We start from the raw sequence: 15640 nt of genomic DNA, 5'->3' as shown, positions 1-15640 counted from the left end.
GTAAGAGAGAAAAAATTCTTCAATAGCTTGGAATAACAGCATTATTTCTAATTATATAAAGCTATGTGTTACACCATAAATCACGATCTCCAGACAAACCCATTCATCTTAAAATTACTTACCCCCATGTCACAGAAGCCCTGTTAAACTGACCTTTTCAGACTGAATTAAAAGAGGTCATCTGCACATGCCCAGGTGTTATGAAAATTTCTATTACAGCGCTGAAAAAATCTAGAGGAGATGGGAAAGGTAAGGAGGGTACAAACCTTATTATAAGTGGGTTTATAGAAAAAAAAAATTGATAAACTTTCCCCATTCATATAAAGGCATTAATCATAAAAGGTTTGATTTGCTACTTAGGAAAGAGTTTGAATTCAGTCAATAGGATGGCGATCAAAGCAGGTATGAGAAGGTGACAAAGCTCAGGAAGAGATAATATTGTGAATCTTAAACCATTAGAAATTCTAGGTAACCATGAGGATCATAAAACTTCCTCTATTTTTTGCCTCTAAGAAAAATGTTGTCACCTAGGCTATTTAATCTAATATCAAAAGACTTCGATCCTCTTGGCCCAGTAAATCTCTAAGAATTGACAATTTTTCTTAAAAATTGAGGGTTTGCTGGGGGCAGAATTAATTCTGAATAGATATTAGTTCTCCTAATTCAGTTTTACTTGCAAAAACATATACAGTACTGTATCATAAATCCTTTCTCAAGACTTGATCTACAACAAAGCAAAAGATTAAACATCAATGATAACTTTTTATTAGTTCCCAACTAACACCATAAATTACTTTTAAACATTTAAATATTTCTGAATCTTCATCTTTAGGACATCAATGTAGCCAGATACTATGATCTTAAAATTAAATGTAAATTCCGAAAACTTTACTTAATTCCATAAGGTAAAATAATAGATTTCAAAGTGTAAGTGAGTATTACTTCGGTATGCATACCTCTAGAAAATTTCAAACCATGCTGATGGTACTGACAGGCAGGGTGCCAAAGCCAGCATATTATATTGCTAAAGCATCAATTGAGAGGGGTCTTTACATGAGATGGTTTTATACAATTTCATTTTTTATTATCATAAATAGTGTGTTCAGTACTGTCTCATTTTGATTATATGTGCAATGTACAGTGCAGTGAAACTAAATTTCATGTTTTTAAATTGAATTGTAAATCTTTTATCAATTTACATCACCGAAGAAATTCAATTTACATAACCAAAGAAATTCTGGCAATATGCCAAATTGGAACATGTTTATGTTAATCTTAACTAAATTCACAGTTTCCCGTTTTAATAATTCCCCAGTATTGCATGTTATGTATTAATAGTAAAATATAAAAATATGATAAAACTTTCCTTTTTGAAAATTCACATGCAAGTTAAATGCAGCTCACATCAAATGAAAATATTTTGAGATCTATAGTTTATTCTAGTTTTGAACAATGTATAACTCCACTATTCTAACTTTGATAATTACAGAAGTAGTGTATTGTACAACTCAAGTTTGTGTTACTGAATAAAAAGAAAGAGGCAGTCAGTGTTTGTCAATTTATGTCACTGAACGAATACTGGCAATCTTACAAATTTGCTCCATTTTATATTATTTTCTATTCATTCTCATGTTTTTCATTCAGTAGATTTCATCATCATCAGCCATAACTAGTTCACTTGTAACATTTTAGATAAAGTACATCAAAGTACAAATATGCAGTACTTTGAAAATAATTGCAATGTTAAGTAAATTGCAAATATTTCAGTTGTTTCTGAACATTATGCAAAAACTGCAGAACCAATTTCAATGAAACTTGGTGGACACATGGTGAATGATACAAGGACAAATCCATCAGATTTGGAAGAAAATACATCAAAGTATAAGTACACACTGGAGTTGAAAGAAAAATAGGACTGGTTGTTCTTAATGCCTGTCTATTATCTGTCATTCTCATTATATGGCCTGCTTATGTCCATTCCTTTTTCTTACCTGCTGTTAGAATATCCTCTACTCTCGTTAGCTCTCGTATCCATGTTGCTCTTTTTCAGTCTCTTGGTGTTACTGCCATCATTATTCTTTCCATAGCTCTCTGATTTGTATCTACCTTATGTTGTAAGGCTTTAGTAAGGCTCCAAGTTTCTGATACTTCACTTTGCCAACTGATCAAGGATGTATCAGTTTAAGTACCTACGTTTCGGCCTCAGAATGTCCCCACACGTCTCCACCAGAACAATTGCCCACATTTTGAAATGGTTAAGTTACTGGGACCCTGAGTTCTTTTTATTATTATTATTATTATTAAATGCTAAGCTACAACCCTAGTTGGAAAAGCAGGATGCTATAAGCCCAGGGGCCCCAACAGGGAAAATAGCCCAGTGAGGAAAGGAAATAAGGAAATAAGGAAAAATAGAACATTTTAGGAATAGTAACAATATTAAAATAAATATTTCCCATTTAAACTATAAAAACTTTAACAGAACAAGAGGAAGAGAAACTAGATAGAAAAGTGTGCCCAAGTGTACCCTCAAGCAAGAGAACTCTAACCCAAGGCAGTGTAAGACCATGGTACAGAGGCTATGGCACTACCCAAGAATAGAGAACAATGGTTTGATTTTGGAGTGTCCTTCTCCTAGAAAGCTGCTTACCATAGCTAAAGAGTCTCTTCTACCCTTACCAAGAGGAAAGTAGCCACTGAACAATTACAGTGCAGTAGTTAACCCCTTGGGTGAAGAAGAATTGTCTAGTAATCACAGTGTTGTCAGGTGTATGAGGACAGAGGAGAATCTGTAAAGGATAGGCCAGACTATTCGGTGTCTGTGTAGGGAAAGGGAAAGAACCGTAACCAGAGAGAAGGGTCCTATGTAGTACTGTCTGGCCAGTCAAAGGACCCCATAACTCTCTAGCGGTAGTGGAAGCCCATGGTACAGAGGCTATGGCACTTCTCAACACTAGAAAACTATGATTTGATTTTGGGAGTGTCCTTCTTCTAGAAGAGCTACTTACCTTAGCTAAAGAGTCTCTTCTACCCTTACTAAATAAAAATTAGCCACTAAAGTAGCCTTGAGTGACAAAGAATTTTTCGGTATGTTTGTGTTGCAAGGTGTATGAAAAAAGAGGAGAAGGTGTACAGCATAGACCAAAATACTCAGTGTTTGTTTACGCAAAGGAAAAATGAGCCTTAACCAAAGAAGAATCCAATATAGTACTATCTGGCCTGTCAAAGGACCCAATAACTAAATAGCAATAGTATCTCAACGGGTGGCGGGTGCCTTGCCCAACCTACTACCAGTATTGTGAATGAAGCTTTTGGACATATGGGATCCCAAAAGATATTTATCCCACTGGGGCATCTGAAGATAAGAGTTTTTCAATTTCATATCAATTCACATTGGAACAAATTAACCAATTTAGACACCCTAACTATCTCATTGATAGTAAATCAACTTTACCAAATGAATTGCTAGGATGAATGCAGTCACTTGTCACAAGGAGTCCCTGTTTACAGACATGTTACAGGAAGGGTGGGGAGCAACTTTGGGCCTTTTACGTTAACAAATTTAATGGCTGTTCCAGCTTGCACCGAAATCATCTCCCCAATTAAAGGAAAAAAGGTTTGTATATGCGTAGAACAAATATACCTTGAAAATCATGAACTAGATCCTGTTGTAAAAAACCAAACCATGATATAATGAACACCACAAAGGGACACGGAGCAGATGTCAAATTGATGAAACTAATGGTGTAGATGTTCTGATTTAGACATGAGTAGTTCATGGTGACACGGCACAGTTTCTACCAAGCAATATAAGTAAGATACCATACTGGTTGGACCCCCAGAGGAGAGTGATATAGGAGTAGAGGGAAACAAAAAATTTAACTTTTTATCCTAAAAGTTGAGAAGCTTGCACTGTACATATTAGCTAGGTGACTCAAACGTAAGACTCATATCAATAATTGATAACTCCACATACAAAAAAGATTCACAGTATTTCATAACCATAAATATTAAGTACCCTACATTAGAATCAGATACATTCCAAGCAGGGTTTCTTTAGTTAACTTAGTCTTCAAGCTCATAACTCAACACCTTACTCTCCATTACTTTCACAAAATGCTAACAATAGTTATCTAGCCTATGTATCTAGAATCCAAGCAGCTATTTCTATATTATAAAATACTTTTAACAATGGTTAATTATTATATTTTTCTGCTTTAAAAGTATGCCAAAAAATCTATTAATTGCAAACACTTTCTTTTCTTTGAAACTTATCTTTGAAAGTTCTTAGCTAATGGACTTACTCTAATTGTGTTAGCTAGTAAGTATTACAGTACACCTGAATCTTAAATACATCAATAGAAAGTAAAGTGTTCTAAACTATTCAGCGCTCTCAATATTTAAGCCTATCCTTTTATGCATGTCAAATGCAAACCTTTGTATTTTACCTTTCATTAACAACTTTTATGTCAAAAATAATCTATACGAGTATATTCTGTTTTGAAGCATTACTGATCAAGCTATTTGTCTGTAACCTCAATACCTTTAAACTCCAGCCAAGTTCAGATGCCACTAAATAACTATCATAAACAAGTTGGAATGTTACATTAATTTCAATTTCAAGTAGTAAAACCCTTTCATAATAGTAAAACGTGAGGAAATAACTACAGGTACTTTAGTATCAAACCTAAAAGCTTACATAAAGTATGTGTTAACTAATTTGAAGTTTGAGTTGAAACAAATATCTACTAACCATAAGGGCTATCTGGTGTCTTAGACCCCAGAATCACCATAATTATCTGCAGTTGAGGATGTCTCTTTTGGAGGCACTGAAGGTCAGACTCTGGTTTCTGATTGTTATATCTCACTGTGAGTGTTTCGACTGGATTATCAATTTCCATCCCGCGATATTTTCCAATGTCAATTATTTGTTTCAAAAATATGCTGAAAAAGAAATATTTAAAAATTAATAACAATTGTACTTCTCAACTATAGAATATCATAGTTATGCTAGCAGTAAAAGTCTGACTTGTGCTCAAGTCTTAAAATAGTAGTACAAAAGACTAATCTTGAAAACACTTTCAAATATATCAACCCTCGACAGTTATTATTATTATTAATATCATTTATTAATTATTAATTCATCATCATCTTAGAAGTACAGGGCGGTTTTAGAAGAGGTAGCGGTTGTATGAATCAGATTTTTACAGTTAGGCAGATATGCAAGAAATATTTAGCAAAAGGTAAGGAGGTATATGTTGCGTTTATGGATCTGGAGGAAGCATATGATAAGAGTTGATTGGGAAGCAATGAGGAATGTGATGAGGTTATATGGAGTTGGTGGAAGGTTGTTGCAAGCAATGAAAAGTTTCTAAAAAGGTAGTAAAGCATGTGTTAGGATAGGAAATGAAGTGAGTGATTGGTTTCCGGTGAGAGTGGGGCTGAGACAGGGATGTGTGATGTCACCGTGGCTGTTTAACTTGTATGTTGATGGAGTGGTAAGAGAGGTGAATGCTTGAGTGCTTGGACGAGGATTGAAACTGGTAGACAAGAATGACCATGAATGGGAGGTAAATCAGATTTGTTTGCGGATGATACTGTACTAGTTGCAGACGAGGAAGAGAAGCTTAGCCGATTAGTGACAGAATTTGGAAGGGTTTGTGAGAGAAGGAGTTTGAGAGTTAATTTGGGTAAGAGTAAGGTTATGAGATGTACGGGAAGGGAAGGTGGTGCGAGGTTGAATGTCATGTTGAATGGAGAGTTACTTGAGGAGGTGGATCAGTTTAAGTACTTTGGGTCTGTTGTTGCAGCAAATGGTGGAGTGGAAGCAGATGTACGTCAGTGAGTGAATGAAGGATGCAAAGTGTTGGGGGGCAGTTAAGGGAGTACAGTAGTAAAAAATATAGGGTTGGCCATGAATGTAAAGAGCGTTCTGTATAAGAAAGTGATTGTACCAACTGTGATGTATGGATCGGAGTTGTGGGGAATGAAAGTGATGGAGAGACAGAAATTGAATGTGTTTGAGATGAAGTGTTTAAGGAGTATGGCTGGTGTATCTCGAGTAGATAGGGTTTGGAACGAAGTAGTGAGGGTGAGAACGGGTGTAAGAAATGAGTTAGCAGCTAGAGTGGATATGAATATGTTGAGGTGGTTTGGCCATGTTGAGAGCATGGAAAATGGCTGTCTGTTAAAGAAGGTGATGAATGCAAGAGTTAATGGGAGAAGTACAAGAGGAAGGCCAAGGTTTGGGTGAATGGATGGAGTAAAGAAAGCTCTGGGTGATAGGAGGATAGATGTGAGAGAGGCAAGAGAGCGTGCTAGAAATAGGAATGAATGGCGAGCGATTGTGACGCAGTTCTGGTAGGCCCTGCTGCTTCCTACGGTGCCTTGGATGACCGCGGAGGTAGCAGCAGTAGGGGATTCAACGTTATGAAGCTTCATCTGTGGTAGATAACGGGGGAGGGTGGGCTGTGGCACCCTAGCAGTACCAGCCGAACTCGGTTGAGTCCCTTGTCAGGCTGGGAGGAACGTAGAGAGGAGAGGTCCCCTTTTTTTTGTTTCATTTGTTTGATGTTGGCTAACCCCCAAATTTGGGGGAAGTGCCTTGGTATATGTATGTATGTCATCATCATCATCATTATTACTATTATAACGAGCTAAGCAAAAACCTTAGTTGGATGCTATAAGCCCAAGGGCTCCAATCAGGAAAAATATCCCAGTGAGGAAAGGAAACAAAGAAATAAACCAAATAGAGAAGAACTGAGTAATTAAAATAGAATATTTAAAAAAGAGTAACATTAAAACAGATCCTTCAATTATAAACTATAAAAACATGAAAAAACTAGAGGAAGAGTAATAAGTGTGCCTGAGTGTACCCTCAAGCAAGAGAACTCTACCCCAAGACAGTAACCCTCAAGCAAGAGAACTCTACCCCAAGACAGTAGAAGACCATGGAACAGAGGCTATGGCACTACCCAAGACTGGAGAACAATGGTTTGATTTTGGAGTGTCCTCCAAGAAGAGGTGCTCAACCATTCCTAAGGAGCCTCTCATACCCTTACCAAGAGGAAAATAGTCACTGAACAATTACAATGCATTAGTTAACCCCTTGAGCGAAGAAGAATTGTTTTGTAATCTTGGTGTTGTCAGGTGTATGATGACAGAGGAGAACATGGAAAGTATAGGCCCAACTAATCGGTGTATGTGTAGGCAAGGGGAAAAATTATCTGTAACCAGAGAGAGAGATTCAATATAGTACCATCTAGCTAGTCAAAGGGCCTAATAACTCTCTAGTGGCAGTATCAACAGGTGGCTGGCACCCTGGCCAACCTACTGCACTTCCTACAAGACAATATTAGATAGTTAAATAAAGAGTTAAATATGAATACATTTAGAAATTAAATTTTCATATAAAAATATTCCAAAAGAAAGCAAGGAAAATTATCAGGAAGACTTTTTCTAGTAGTTTAAGATGAAATTTTGCCCTCTCATATAGACACTTACAAATCAACTACAAACCTATAACTCCTTTCTATACCTCATTGAAAACCATGTTGAGGAAAATCCAGAAAAGAAGACAAGTACAAACTGATTATATTTACTTATCTATGCTTGCTCATGCAATGAAATCTCCTCAAATAAAATTAACTCCCCTTTAATTGGGACGTTTTAAGGCTAAGATTAGTACAGTTAGAGATAAGGCTTTATCAGATCAATCTAATTAATTTCTGGCTTCTCAATTGCATTCTAATAAGATGTAATTTCACTGCATGGGACATTTACCAAGTTTCTCAGTTTCAGCAAAACAAAATGGTTAAATGGACTTCGAGGTGGAATCGACCAAAAGTCATTCCTTCAATTAGCGCTATACAATTTGGTTGACCAGAGGAGTTTCAGCTATAGGAAAGTGTTTAGGCCCTTTTACTGTATTGAAAATTCTCCCTTTAGCCTATTCCACTATGTAATTCCAACTTCCATTATGGAAAATTAGTTTGTCAAGGTACCCTAATCTTCATCAGATGTTTGATTTCTTAAACTCTGAAAGAATGTTGGTCATTTGTTAAATGATTGTAATATACGAGTCCTATCTTCCACTCTGAAACAGAACTTGGTAGGACATACTGATCTTAATTAAGGGGGCCAGCCAGAATGCCAATATATGGGCGTATAAGGAAGAAAAAACCCAAATCCTGAAAAACTTCACAGAGCTTCGTAAAGCAATGGAGAATGCATATACGAAATATTTTGTCAAAATTCCTCTTACTTTCATAGTTACAGGGCAATTAGTAAAAGTAACTCAATAAACCATAACATTGTTATCTACAAGAAAATACAGTATTTCTTCTGTTATCATCGTAAATATCTATAATTATTACATTTTAATGTAAAAGAAATTGTGAACAATGGCACCTGTATAACTTCCACAAGTCGCAGACCTTCGTAAATTATATCCATCGCCCTTCAGACCTACCACAAACCTGAGAGATAGTATACGCCTGAGTTTGTCCTCTGACATTCACTCATTTTTACGTTTGTTTTTCTTGTTTTCGGCAAGAATTTTATCATTTCAAAGAAGAAAAGACAATTTTAACATCTTGCTAACAAACATAAGAAGAAAATTCACCCTAATAAGAGTTCAGGAAAGGGTAATATCAGAAGTAGTAGTAGAAAAGAGAGAGAGAGAGAGAGAGAGAGAGAGAGAGAGAGAGAGAGAGAGAGAAAATTCACTCTATCAAGAGTTCAGGAAAGGGTAATATTGGTAGTAGTATGAGAGAGAGAGAGAGAGAGAGAGAGAGAGAGAGAGAGAGAGAGAGAGAGAGAGAGGAGAGAGAGAGAGAGAGAGAGAGTGTGTGTGTGTGTGTGTGTGTTGTCTGGATGGACAAGCAACGGCCTTGCCTAACACGAGCAAAAGCAGCAGGATATTGAGAAAAAGGATCTTCGTTTATTAGTAAATTATGATAAATAACTTGTTCTTGTTCATCAATATCCAAAAAGGAACATAACATTCATAATAATAAGATTTATTAATATTGTCTTTGTAAAAATACAAAGAAAAACTTCGAACGCCCTCTGACATTCATTCAGTTTTACACTTGTTTTTCTTGTTTTTGGCAAGAATTTCATCATTTCAAAGAAGAAAAGACAAGTTCAACATCTTGCTAACATAAGGAAGAAGAAAATTCACTCTATTAAGGGTTCAGAAGAGGGTAATATCGGTAGTGCAGAGAGAGAGAAAAAGTGTTGTGGATAGAGGAGCGGCTGCCTTGCCTCACAGGAGCCAAAAGAAGCCAGATATTAAGAAAAAGGATCTTCATTTATGATTAAATTATGATAAATAACTTTGTTTCCTTTTATTAATACCAAAAAAAAGAACATAAAATTAATAACAATCATGATTCATTAACATTGTCTTTTTAAAAATACAAAGAAAAACTTTGAACGCCAGTATCTCAAAACTATACTAACTATACTTATTGACCTTCAAATTCAATAGTCTCCCTTAGTTTTAAAGATATAGCATTGAAATTTGGTATATAACTTAGAAATACATTATAAAACAATAAAATAAAGCCCTTTTTTCCAATTTTTGTTTCATATTTTTTTCTTAACTTTTTTCCCTGATCTTTAAGGTTTATTTTTTTACCATAATGAAAACATTCAATCTGGAAAAAAAATTATTTAAATAAAAACTCTTCATATTACTGGAGGTCTATATCAGGTCTATATAACGTAGTAATCCCAGATCTTGGTAATAATTATCAAGGGATGAGATAGAATTTGAAAAATATTAATTTTCAGGATAAATCGCCCTGCCGTCGCAAAACGGAAGGTCCAAGGCAAAAATCCTATGCAGTTTGGAGATGTCCTAAGTCCCCTTATTAAGTGGTATGAATGTCGAAGTCCTATGATTAAAAATAGGCATTAGCTGGCCAGCCCCCCTTAAATACTTGATATCCTAACTTATTTAGATAATACTGTTACTGATGATGCTGAGATGAGTTTACTAATTTTTCCCTCCAGTGGAGAGAACATTTGTGTGTGTGTTATTGATTACATCTTCATCTGATACACACAAAAGTTCTCTATGTTCATTGATCTTGAGACCTATTTTGGATTTTGAGAAAGTATATAGAATTATTGAACGGTGTCTATGGCAAAAGTCATTTTGATGACATCAGATCAGTTGTAGACCATCCACTTCATCATTTCCTTAGACTGTGCCTTTTTTCTCCTCTTCTATTCCTGATTGGGGCTATGGCACTATAAGGTCTTCATAAGGTTTTGTTCAGTTAGAAGAAACAGTTATCCTAGAAGGCCTTTGGATACAGATCTTACATTACACAGAAATGTAAAGAAAATATCAGTTGGTTTTCTTTGATAAAAGAAGTCTACTATTATGTATGAGAGAGAGAGAGAGAGAGAGAGAGAGAGAGAGAGAGAGAGAGAGAGAGAGAGAGAGAGAGAGAGAGAGAGAGAGAGAGAGAGAAAGAGAGTACTATTGTAATATGAAATATATTATATATCAAGATTAAAAATGTGAGCAATGTTAAGATCAGTAGAGAGAGAGAGAGAGAGAGAGAGAGAGAGAGAGAGAGAGAGAGAGAGAGAGAGAGAGAGAGAGAGAGAGAGAGAGAGAGAGAGAGAGAGAGAGAGTACTATTGTAATATGAAATATATTATATATCAAGATTAAAAATGTGAGCAATGTTAGAGAGAGAGAGAGAGAGAGAGAGAGAGAGAGAGAGAGAGAGAGAGAGAGAGAGAGAGAGAGAGAGAGAGAGAGAGTACTATTGTAATATGAAATATATTATATATCAAGATTAAAAATGTGAGCAATGTTAAGATCAGTATTACCAATATTGAGTAAATTTCCCAAGATCTATGAATTGCAAATAAATGATGTAGGAATTTGGAAATTTATGACAAAATAAGGGAAAGATTTATATGGATTGAGACATTTTCAGGTAATTATTAGCAATATGTAGATAATTTGGTGTGATATTAGATATAATTATGTGATGGAATTTGACTGAAACAGCAGCTCTTGACAACTTGTATCGCTGATGTCTTAGGTTGGCGGCAAAGGGGGAGAGCAACACAGCTACGTCTCACTTTAAAGAATACTTCCAGTGTAATTTGATCACATATACCAACACAGAAATACAGTACACTAAATTAGCCCTTACATAATTATAAATAAAGACTAGAATCAGAAGTACTGTATCTCAGATGGTGGTAGAAGAGAGATGTGATGATAACTATGTCTCAAGTTGGGGGTTATCGGGGGGAGGGGGGGGGGGTTATAGTAGTGCCTCACATAGGGAATGTCCCCATTGGTTAATAAAAGAGGTGAGATTATGCATGGTAATAAAAAAGCACTAAAATGGCCCTTATACAATCAGGAAAAAAGGCTCGAATCCCAGTAATTGTTGTTGGCTGAAGAAAGAGGGAGAGACTAAAATCATGGAGGGGAGGAGCTTTTTACAGTGAAATATCCTTAGATGTGATATAAAACAATGTGTTGTACTCTTTGGTAGGATAAACAAATGATTTTCACTTTCATATGGTTTATATTTGTGAACAACATATCCAGTACATAATACATTAATTGTATCTGGCATGTTTTGATATTCGAAGTATGTCATCCTAGTGAAGGTGTTAAAAGGAGGCACTTAACACATCTCTAACTTAAACATATCCAAGTCATCTTTATATGTATTATACCGTTCTATAGGAGGACTTGATATATGTCCCAACATGATTACTAAAATAGGGAAATAATCACCGCTATAAAGGTCATCTACGACCTTGTATTGAAACACATCAACAATACTGGTAAACAAAAGAGTTAAATCTATTGATGAATATGTTCCATGAAGTTTTATAATAATAATGATATTTTAATTATAAAATAAATTTTTGAATATACTTACCCAGTGAATATATAATAGCTGACGTCTCCGGCGGCTCGACAGAAAAACACAAAAACTCGCGAGCGATCGCTATGAAGGTTGCGGGTGTGCCCACCAGCGCCAACTATCGGCCAGATACCGCATATACATGTAAACAGCTCCAGTTCTTCTCATCCCGCTGGGTCTCTATCGGGGAGGAAGGGGGGGCCTTTAATTTATATATTCACCGGGTAAGTATATTCAAAAATTTATTTTATAATTAAAATATCATTTTTAAATATTTAACTTAGCCGGTGAATATATAATAGCTGATTCACACCCATGGTGGTGGGTAGACACCAGAATTAATAAAGTTTACAGCGTATATGCTTAGAGTTTTTGACAGTTATATCATAACAAAACCCAAATATATATAGGTACCTGGTAAGGAAGTTGACTTAGACGATTACTCTGCCTTGTTAGTCTGTCTTCCTCACGAAGCCCAGCCATCCTCTTAGGATGCTGAAAGACTCCCAGGAGCTGAAGTATCAAGGGCTGCAACCCATACAACAGGACCTCATCAAACCCCTAATCTGGGCGCTCTCAAGAAATGACATTTGACCACCCGCCAAATCAACCAGGATGCGAAAGGCTTCTTAGCCTTCCATACAACCCAAAAACAAGATTAAAAACATTTCAAGAGACAGATTAAAAGGATATTGGAATTAAGGGAATGTAGTGGTAGAACCCTCACCCACTACTGCACTCGCTGCAACGAATGGACCCAGTGTGTAGCAGTCCTCGTAAAGAGTCTGGACATCTTTTAAGTAAAATGACGCGAATACTGACTTGCTTCTCCAAAAGGTCGCGTCCATAATACTTTGCAGAGATCTATTTTGCTTAAAGGCCACAGAAGTTGCTATAGCTCTTACTTCGTGCGTCTTAACCTTAAGCAAGCATCGGTCTTTTTCATTCAAGTGAGAATGAGCCTCTCGTATTAAAAATCTGATAAAATATGACAAAGCATTCTTTGACATAGGCAATGATGGTTTCTTAACTGAACACCATAAGGCCTCAGATCCACCTCGTAAGGACTTAGTACGAGCTAAGTAGAACTTAAGAGCTCTAACTGGACACAGCACTCTTTCAAGTTCGTTGCCTACGATCTCTGACAGGCAAGGTATATCAAAAGACTTAGGCCAAGGACGAGAAGGCAGTTCATTTTTGGCCAGGAAACCAAGTTGAAGTGAACATGTGGCTTTTTCTGTAGAAAAGCCGATGTTCTTACTGAAGGCATGAATTTCACTGACCCTTTTAGCCGAAGCCAAGCACACTAGGAAAAGCGTCTTGAGGGTGAGATCCTTCAGGGAGGCTGAATGTAATGGCTCAAACCTGTCTGACATGAGGAACCTTAGGACCACGTCTAAGTTCCATCCAGGAGTTGCCATACGACGTTCCTTAGAGGTCTCGAAAGACTTAAGGAGATCTTGGAGATCTTTATTGTTGGAAAGATCTAAGCCTCTATGTCGAAAGACCGAAGCCAACATGCTCCTGTAGCCCTTAATCGTGGGAGCTGAGAGGGAGCGAACATTTCTCAGATGTAAAAGAAAATCCGCGATTTGGGCTACAGAGGTACTGGAAGAGGACACAGATGCTGACTTGCACCAGTCTCGAAAGACTTCCCACTTCGACTGGTATACTCTGATGGTAGAAGCTCTCCTAGCTCTCGCAATCGCACTGGCTGCCTCCTTCGAAAAGCCTCGAGCTCTTGAGAGTCTCTCGATAGTCTGAAGGCAGTCAGACGAAGCGCGGGGAGGCTTTGATGAACATTCTTTACGTGGGGCTGACGTAAGAGATCTACCCTTAGAGGAAGACTTCTTGGAATGTCTACCAGCCATTGAAGTACCTCGGTGAACCACTCTCTCGCGGGCCAGAGGGGAGCAACCAACGTCAACCTTGTCCCTTCGTGAGAGGCGAACTTCTGCAGTACCTTGTTGACTATCTTGAATGGTGGGAATGCATATAAGTCCAGATGAGACCAATCCAGTAGAAACGCGTCTATGTGGATCGCCTCTGGATCTGGGACTGGTGAGCAATAGATCGGTAACCTTTTGGTCAACGAGGTGGCAAAGAGGTCTATGGTGGGTTGACCCCAAGTCGCCCAAAGACTCTTGCACACGTCCTTGTGGAGGGTCCATTCCGTGGGTATCACCTGACCCCTCCGACTGAGACAGTCTGCCAAGACGTTCAAGTCCCCCTGGATGAATCTCGTCAACAGGGAGATGCCTCGATTTCTTGATCATATGAGAAGGGTCCCTTGCGATCTCGTACAGCGTGTGGGAGTGTGTGCCTCCTTGCTTGGAGATGTACGCCAAAGCTGTGGTGTTGTCTGAGTTGACCTCTACCACTTTGTTTCGAAGAATGCTTTCGAATTTCATCAAGGCCAAGTGGACTGCTAATAGCTCCTTGCCGTTGATGTGCATGCTCTTCTGACTTGAGGTCCACAGACCCGAGCATTCCCGACCGTCCAGGGTCGCACCCCAACCCAAATCCGACGCGTCTGAGAACAACACATGGTTTGGGTTCTTGACTGCTAGGGATAGTCCCTCTCTCAGACTGATATTGCTGTCCCACCATTTCAGGCATGCCTTTACTGGTTCGGAGACTGGGATTGATACCGTCTCTAAAGTCTTGCCCTTGTTCCAGTGAGAGGCTAGATGGAACTGGAGAGGCCGAAGGTGTAGTCTCCCTAGCGAGACAAACTGCTCCAGGGATGAGAGAGTCCCTACGAGACTCATCCAACTCCTGACTGAACAACGTTCTCTTTTCAGCATTAGTTGGACTTTGAGCAGGGCTTGTTCTATTCGGGTGGCAGACGGAAAAGCCCGAAAAACTGGACTGCGAATCTCCATCCCCAAATATAGAATAGTCTGGGATGGGATCAGTTGGGACTTTTCTAAGTTGACCAAAAGTCCCAACTCCTTGGCCAGACCCAACGTCCAATGTAGATCCTGCAGACAGCGATGACTGGACGATGCTCTGAGAAGCCAGTCGTCCAAGTACAGGGAGGCTCGGATTCCCGATAGATGGAGGAATTTTGCCACATTCCTCATGAGCCTCGTAAACACGAGAGGAGCAGGACTGAGGCCAAAGCACAGGGCTCGAAATTGGTGCACCACATTCCTGTAAACAAACCTCAGAAACGGTTGGGAATCCGGGTGTAGAGGAATGTGGAAGTACGCATCTCGTAGGTCGAGAGAGACCATCCAGTCTCCCTCTCTGACTGCTGCTAAGACGGACTTCGTGGTCTCCATCGTGAATTTTGTTTTTGTAACAAAAACGTTGAGCGCACTGACGTCTAGCACCGGCCTCCAACCTCCTGTATGCTTTGGGACTAGGAAGAGACGGTTGTAAAACCCCGGTGATTGAAGGTCCGAGACTTTCACCACCGCTCCCTTCTCTAGCAACAGAGACACTTCTTGATTTAGGGCTTGTCTCTTTGACTCCTCTCGGTACCTGGGAGAGAGGTCTATGGGAGTTGTTACTAGAGGAGGTTTGCGTACAAACGGTATTTTGTACCCCTCTCTGAGCAACAGAACAGACTCTTGGTCTGCACCCCTCTTCTCCCAGGCCTGCCAGAAGCTCTTCAATCTGGCACCTACCGCTGTCTGAGGCTGTGGGCAGTCAGACTCTGCCACGGGAGGACTTGGCTCCTCTCTTCTTACCTTTCTTTCCCTCGGCACGAGAGCCTCC

General features: G+C 38.5%; 1 protein-coding gene across 2 annotated transcripts in view; it reads right to left on the bottom strand.

Annotated features, from left to right (window-relative positions):
* Positions 1–15640, bottom strand: part of LOC137654496 (protein argonaute-3-like) — a 188513-nt gene that overhangs the window by 55822 nt on the left and 117051 nt on the right. For both annotated transcript variants that reach the window (XR_011046643.1, XM_068388165.1), the window contains exon 10: positions 4751–4941. Coding sequence is in view for 1 of the 2 variants with exons in the window: in XM_068388165.1 (XP_068244266.1) it covers positions 4751–4941 (191 nt within the window). In the remaining variant the exon portion in view is untranslated. The remainder of the gene's footprint in view (positions 1–4750; positions 4942–15640) is intronic.

The sequence above is a fragment of the Palaemon carinicauda genome, chromosome 15, assembly GCF_036898095.1.
Source record: "Palaemon carinicauda isolate YSFRI2023 chromosome 15, ASM3689809v2, whole genome shotgun sequence".
NCBI classification, from domain to species: domain Eukaryota; kingdom Metazoa; phylum Arthropoda; class Malacostraca; order Decapoda; family Palaemonidae; genus Palaemon; species Palaemon carinicauda.
The sequence above is the reverse complement of the archived record's forward strand: the minus strand, read 5'-3'. Positions and strand labels throughout refer to the sequence as shown.